The following is a 7,597-nucleotide window of genomic DNA, read 5'->3' on the forward strand; positions in this document are numbered from 1 at the left end:
TTGTAGTAAACTTAAAGTAGAGATGGAGGGCAGAGATATGGGATAAAGAAAGCACTGAGTGGATAATTAACAAAACTAAATACAATGAAAATGCCACATGGAATCCAACTACTTTGTGGGCTAATTCAAATGATAGCTGTTAATTTAAAATAAGCTAAAAGTTAAAAGGGCATAAAATCTTTTAATGTAGAATTATTATATAATAAGATGCATGATTGATTCAACCAAATGAGCGTACACTAACATTCACATAAGTGTTACCTGTCATTGTTCCAAAGCATAAAGACCTGTCAACCAATGATTAAATAAATAACCAATACATATCTGTACAATGATGTATTATTTGACAACTAAAATCAATTAATTATTGGCACATACAACTACACAAATGTACCTTGAGAACATGATAATAGGAAGAACCCAACCATGGAGAGCTTATATTCACATGAAATATGAAAAACAGGGCCATCTGTAGGAACATAAAGTAGAGTGGAAGTGCATGTGGCTGGTTGGAGGTGAAGAGTATGTGTGAATGGGCACAGCACTTCTCTGGGTGATTATGGGTTCTAAAATACATTGTAGATTGCTTTAAATGAATTGTAAACACTAAAGCTATTTAATTATACTTATATAAGTGAACACCACAGTCCTAAGGGATGATCAAATTAGAACTTGAGCTCATCATTCAACCAATTTGAATTCTCAGGTCAACCAAAATACAGAGAGTAGACACATCATTCATTCTTCTTGGAGTAACTGAAACTAACTGATTAGCAAGCAAAATGTGATTGCTACCTGAGTAGGTAAAATTGTGTCCAAAATCCTAGATATGTCTTTCTATCTCAGGCACTATTTTCACATTCAAAACAAAAGTTTATAATCTCTAAGAACCCAGCAAATGTTAGACCAATAAGGATCAAGATTCCCTGGGGTAGAAAGTTTGTGTTTCATTATTATGTACAGAACTTCATTCAACCAATGATTGCCAAGTTTAAGACTGTCCTGAAGGAAGGAATTATGAATGCCATCTATGTCCTCATGATCAGTGGTGAACTTATAGAACATGGCATTAGGAAAATGATCTCACATATATGGAGAGGGATTGGGGTAATGGTGGTAATATGCACAATTAAGGTTTTCATAGAGAGGCAAAATCTAAAATGAGTGAACATACATATGAATGTAGATTGCTTTTCTATAGGCTTAAGGAAGCATTAAGCATGCCATTTGTTTGCCTTAAACCTAACCTTTCACATATTGGCTCATATAAAAGTTGACTGATGAAATTTAAATTTATCTAGAAGGTTTTGTTTATAAGTCCTTTTGAAAGTACTCAGTCATGTTGAATTGTGGTGCTGTCCTTGAAGCCTTCCCAGTATACATGGTTTTATATAGCTTTATTCTGCTTAAAATATACTATTGAATGGGTTGGAGAGATGGCTTGGCCAGTAAAGACTAGGACATAACCAAAAACATAAAAAACTATTGATAGCTTCTTCTGTAAATTTTTATTTTTTGAGACACTTTGTCATTAGCAATCAGAATACTTCATGATAATTTGGAGTGGTTTTCAGATCACCATTCTTCCCTTTCTCCACTAGCAAAGTTTGCTGCCATCACGTAGAAGCCCCTGTATATTACCTGAGAAGGCAATGAGTATGTATCTTTACATGCCTTTTGTTCTGTTGTTGCTATTTCTTTTTTTTTTTTTTTATATATGAGTTTTTTTTTTATATTTAAAAATTTCCATCTCTTTCCCTCCTCCTCCCCCCTCCCTCCCCTCCTTCTCCCCTTTCTCTCCCCTCCTTCTCCCCCTTCCCTCCCCTCCCCTCCACCCATACCTCCCCTCCCTCCCTCTCAAGGCCAAGGAGCCATCGGGGTTCCCCACTCTATGCTAAGACCAAGGTCCTCCCAACTCCCCCCAGGTCCAGGAAGGTGATGGACCAAGCTGAGAAGGCTCCCACAGAGCCCGTCCATGAAGAAGAATCAGAGCCCAGAGCCATTGTCCTTTGCTTCTCAGTCAGCCCCCGCTGTTGGCCACACTCAGAGAGACGGGTTTGGTCGCATGATCCATCAGTCCCATTCCAACTGGAGTTGGTGATCTCCCATTAGTTCTGTCCCACCGTCTCCATGAGTGAACGCACCCCTCTCGTTCCTGACTTTCTCCCTCATGTTCTCGCTCCTTCTGCTCCTCATCGGGACCTTGGGAGCTCAGTCCAGTGCTCCAATGTGGGGCTCAGTCACCTTCCCCATCTGTCGCCAGCTGGAGGTTCCCTCACGGTCCTGACTTTCTTTCTCATGTTCTCTCTCCTTCTGCTCCTCATCAGGACCTTGGGAGCTCAGTCCGGTGCTCCAAGGTGGGGCTCTGTCATTTTCTTCATCTATCGTCAGGTGGAGGTTCTATGGTGATATGCAAGAAATTCATCAGTATGGCTATAGGAACTGGCCTTTTCAGGCTCCCTCTCCTCAGCTGCCCAAGGAACTAACTGGGGGCGTCTCCCTGGAAACCTGGGAACCCCTCTAGGGTCAAGTCTCTTGACAACCCTTGCTATTTCTTTGTGTTATTTGTTGTTCTTTAAATTCTACCTTCCCCTATGTGTAGGAGAGAGTATGACTATAATTTGTCTCCACTAGAGATCCCTGAGGTAAATTGGTCTTAGAAAGGTCCTAGGTAATTATTATGTCTTTAATGAGTTCTACAGGATCTGGACTCCTCTGGGGTACTGAGCCCCTAAGGCTCAGGGATGGTAGCAGAGGGATGTGAGTACAGATGGTGAAGGTAGGTGGTGAGTAGAGAGCTAAATTGATAGTTCTTGTGCCTGCAAATAAAATAAAAGTGGGCAGGATCTTGGACCAGAAACTTCGACTCAGTCTTAGCAGAATTGGGTATGTTCAGAAAAATAAGTTGATTTCTTGTTGTCATTTTAAATGAATTTCCAGTGTTATGTAGGATAGTTTTCAAGGTATGATAACCTTTTTTTTTCTAGTTTTCACAAGACTTTACCACACTGTGCAAGTATTTGCTTCATGATCAAAAAATAAATACTTTTATTCTGATAGGTTAATTACAATTGCTCATTATATAATTTTCTCTCCGTTTCACACCATTTCAACACAAGAACAGCACAGTAAGATAGAGTTCACTGCTGTAGTGTTGAACAGTTGTTTTCTATACTTTCCCCTGTGGGGTCTTAGTAAACTATGAAAAATTCTCTACCCAAGATGACCACACTGTGCAAGTATTTGCTTCATGATCAAAAAATAAATACTTTTATTCTGATAGGTTAATTACAATTGCTCATTATATAATTTTCTCTCCGTTTCACACCATTTCAACACAAGAACAGCACAGTAAGATAGAGTTCACTGCTGTAGTGTTGAACAGTTGTTTTCTATACTTTCCCCTGTGGGGTCTTAGTAAACTATGAAAAATTCTCTACCCAAGATGATGATCAATTGTATTTGTACAAATTCACAAATCTGTGTTTTCGTGGTAACATCTGTGATTGCTTCTAAGTTCAGTCCATCAAGGAAAACATTAATATCATATAGGTATTCATGTAAAATGTGCAATAAAAGCGACTCAATCAAAATTATTACTTCTACAGAATCCAATGTGATACGCAGGTGTACCAAATGCTAGAAAAATATCCTTGGTATTTCTATGAGCAATTTAGTTTGAGAACTGTGAACTTAACATCTAAAGAAGGTATGAAGTTCATTGGTTAATCAGTGGTAATAGTTGATGGGGGTTTCACTGGATCTTGATCTTTGTACACATGCTTATATAACACTAAGGTATTTTTCATTTCATTTACAGAAGAAGAGAATCATGGTAGCACATGCCTGTAATCACAGTGCTCAGGAAGCAAAGACAGGAGTGTCACATGTTTGAGGCCAATCTTGAGATTTTTTTGTACTATTAAAGTTGAAGAAATCTGTATCAATTTGAGCAGCAGGTAACAATTTTTTTTCTGACCAAATTCATGCATATGACAGATAGTTTCCCTACATGGATATTAAGAGAGATTGCAAACAACCACACAGAACAAAAGCATATATGATATTTTTCCATGTAATTTACACTTGATGGAAGATAGCTTAAAGCAGTAATCAAAGAAGTAAGTGTTTGGGATATGTATAGGATGCTAGAGAAAAAGGCTGAATGTCTGACTTAATATAGAGAGGTAGAGTAAGTTGAGCTGTGTATGTGATAAGAAATATCCCTTACATAAAGGATGAACTAGATGAATAGGAAACAGAAGGGAGGAAGTTGATAGGAGAGTGAAGCAGAAACTCTAAAATGTGGGAGGTGAAGAGTTTTAACCCTAACGTTGGTGAAGAGAGAATGCAAGTGGCACACGTGAGATAACAAAACAACTTTTGTGTCCCTAATATGGTCTGTGTCCTTATCTTCACAGAAACAATTATGAAGAATAAATTAGACAAGAGATAATGGAATTCCTCTGTTGTAAATGAAGCATGTTGGAGGAGAAGAGAAGCGTCAGGAGACATGAGAACATGGACATGAACTGAATCTGCTTCTGTGTTCCAGTAAAGACAAGATGTGATCCTGATACATGGATATATTCTCACAGAAAGGGATAGATGAAATAAGACAATAAAGGGGAGACTTTATATAATTTATGACAGCATTTCAAGGTAAGAAAAAGTGAATATATCAAAATTCACTGATATCTGACTCAAACCTGAATTTCATTTGATATACTGTGGGATACTGGAGAAGTAAGAGATTGAGGAATGCTTTGGAAGAAAACAAAGTGAAGACATGGATTTCATTTGGGGATGTTTGAGTTTCTGATGCCTGTTGCACATGCAATGGAGGGAAGATGCTTAGTGAATAGTGGAGCAGAAACATGTTTGTTAAAGAAACTTTCATGTCTGTGTTTGAAATGGTAATCTAGGCTTTGGATTATGTGAGGTCTTCCTGAAATTTATCTAAAATTATGATGAGAAAGCTTATCCAAACTCTTCAAGAATATCAATATACAAAATAACAAAGAGAAAAATCACAAATGAACAAACAACAGCTGAGCAGGCAGCAGGAGAGAGAAGTAGTGCATTAAAAACTCTCTGTAGAAATGCATAGACCTGTTCATGTTAGGATGGGAGAAAGCAGTTAAGGAGAAGTTGAGAAAAATCCTAAGTTTCTATAATGATTACAGACACTTGGAGTTTGAGATTAAAACTACCATGATGACTGTAAGATCCATTGTGGTAGGTCATATGTATCTTTAATTCTACAGGATCCTTATATTTTCTCACTAGGATACTGGAGAAGAAAATGATAACGAGCAACCAAACTGTTGTCTCCAAGTTCTTCCTCCTGGGCCTGCCCATCCCCCCAGAGCACCAGCATCTGTTCTATGCCCTGTTCCTGGCCATGTACCTCACCACCGTCCTGGGGAACCTCCTCATCATCATCCTCATTCTACTGGACTCCCATCTCCACACTCCCATGTACTTTTTTCTTAGCAACTTGTCCTTCTCTGACCTCTGCTATTCCTCTGTCACAATGCCCAAATTGCTACAAAACATGCAGGGCCAGGACCCATCCATCACCTATGCAGGTTGTCTGGCACAAATGTACTTTTTAATGGTTTTTGCAGACATGGAGAACTTCCTTCTTCTGGTCATGGCCTATGACCGCTATGTAGCCATCTGCTTCCCCCTTCATTACACCAGCATCATGAGCACTAAGCTCTGTGTGTATCTGGTAGTGCTGTCCTGGGTATTTACTATGCTGTATTCCATGTTGCACACTGTACTCTTTGCTAGATTGTCATTCTGTGGGGATAACATGATCCCTCAGTTTTTCTGTGACATATCTGCCCTGTTCAAGTTGGCCTGCTCTGACACTTATATTAATGAACTATTGATAATTATCTTGGGAGGGCTCATTATTGGCATTCCATTCTCACTTATCATTGTGTCCTATGTGCAAATTGTCTGTTCCATCCTCAAGATTTCATCTGCTCGGGTTATCCACAAGGTCTTCTCTACCTGTGGCTCCCACCTGTCTGTGGTCTCACTGTTTTATGGGACAATTATTGGTCTATACATATGTCCATCAGGCAATAACTCCACTGTGAAGGAGACAGCCATGGCCATGATGTACACAGTGGTGACTCCCATGCTGAATCCCTTCATTTACAGCCTGAGAAACAGAGACATGAAAGATGCTCTGAGGAGGGTTCTTTGTGAGAAGAAAACCTCTTTATAAGGCAACGTTGGGACTTTTACTAAAATTTATCTGGTAAATATATTGATAATAATATTAAAAATGCATCCCTACAATTGAACACACATTCATGAACATACTACATGATATTTCCTTTTGCAAAGTGCAGTTTTGCAAAGTAGTTCAGTTACAGAAAAGGAACTTATGGACTCAGTTTGCCATCCACTGCCTTGTATGTGTGATTGTAGAAAAGCATTAGGTAAAAGCCACTTTTTAAAAGTCAGATCTCCACTCCTACATTCATTTCTAAAATTGAAAATAGATTCTTCTCTCATACAATAAATCCTAATCATCATTCCCCTCCCCCCACTTCTCATAGCTTATAGCTCCCTCTTTCCCTGATCCATTCCCCCTCCATTCTTCTTCAGAAAAGAGCAGGCCTCTGAGAGAAAATAGTGAAACATTACAAAACAAGATACAATAATACAAGTAAAAACCTCTCATATCAAGACAATCCAATAAGAGCAATGGAGTCTCAAGAGCAGGATAAATGGTTAGAGATACGCTTGTTCTCAAGCCAACAACCCTAATGTATAATCAGAGGACTTGGTACAGACCAAAGAGGCCACTGTACTTGCTATTTTAATCCCTATGATCCCATATGAGCCCTGCTTAGCTGATTCAGTAGGCCTTGTTTTCTGGGAGTCCTCCATCCCCTCTGATGCTTATAATCTTCCCTCCTGTTCTTCCTTAGGGTTCCCAGATCTCCAAAAGAAGGGACCCGATAGAGACCTTCAATTTAGATTCTCTCTTTCTCTCTCTGTATAATATCTGGCAAGAACCTTTGTACCTGTTTGTATCAGCTGCTTGAGTAACCCTATCTGATGTCAACTAGACAAGACACTCATCTATGAATATAGCAGAATATCAACAGGAGTCATTGATTTTTTTGACCAGTTATGTTTGGTTCTACCCTAGGTCTCTGGGATATGCTGTCTCCCATTCATGGCCACCCAGGCAGTGTAGGGTATGGGCTCCCTTTCATGGAGTGAGCCTCAAGTTAAGCCAAATTATGATTGGTTACTCCCACAAGTTCTACACCACCATTGCCCCAACATATCTTGCAGGCAGGACAGATGGTAGGTGGAAGTTTTTGTGAATGGGTTGATGTCCAGGTTTCTCTGTTTGCAAGCTGGCAGACTACCTTCCCATGCCAAAGAACCCAGAATGCAGGGGTGAAGGTTCTAAGCATATGGCAGCTTGACTTCTGTAATTTCAATGAGAGGTATGAATGTTGTCCTCAGCAATGGTATCCCACTGTCAGTTGTCAGAGAGCTTACTCTGTCCCAGTATCAGCCTGTATTGTTTAGGGATTGCCAAGATGTTCTTGGCCAA

The 7,597-nt window shown here is 39.4% G+C and overlaps 1 protein-coding gene across 2 annotated transcripts in view; it reads left to right on the plus strand.

Moving 5' to 3' along the window:
- Positions 1–6,244, plus strand: part of LOC119811235 (olfactory receptor 1468-like) — a 55,973-nt gene extending 49,729 nt beyond the window's left edge. Inside the window, exons 2-4 of one of the 2 annotated variants that reach the window (XM_038324941.1) lie at positions 3,821–3,959; positions 4,422–4,662; positions 5,290–6,244. In XM_038324941.1, coding sequence (XP_038180869.1) covers positions 5,306–6,244 — 939 coding nt within the window. In that variant the 5' untranslated portion in view covers positions 3,821–3,959; positions 4,422–4,662; positions 5,290–5,305. The remainder of the gene's footprint in view (positions 1–3,820; positions 3,960–4,421; positions 4,663–5,289) is intronic. The other variant, XM_038324940.1, reaches the window with a different exon arrangement.
- The last annotated feature ends 1,353 nt before the right edge of the window (positions 6,245–7,597 follow it).

This window comes from Arvicola amphibius, chromosome 4 (assembly GCF_903992535.2).
Source record: "Arvicola amphibius chromosome 4, mArvAmp1.2, whole genome shotgun sequence".
Taxonomy (NCBI): domain Eukaryota; kingdom Metazoa; phylum Chordata; class Mammalia; order Rodentia; family Cricetidae; genus Arvicola; species Arvicola amphibius.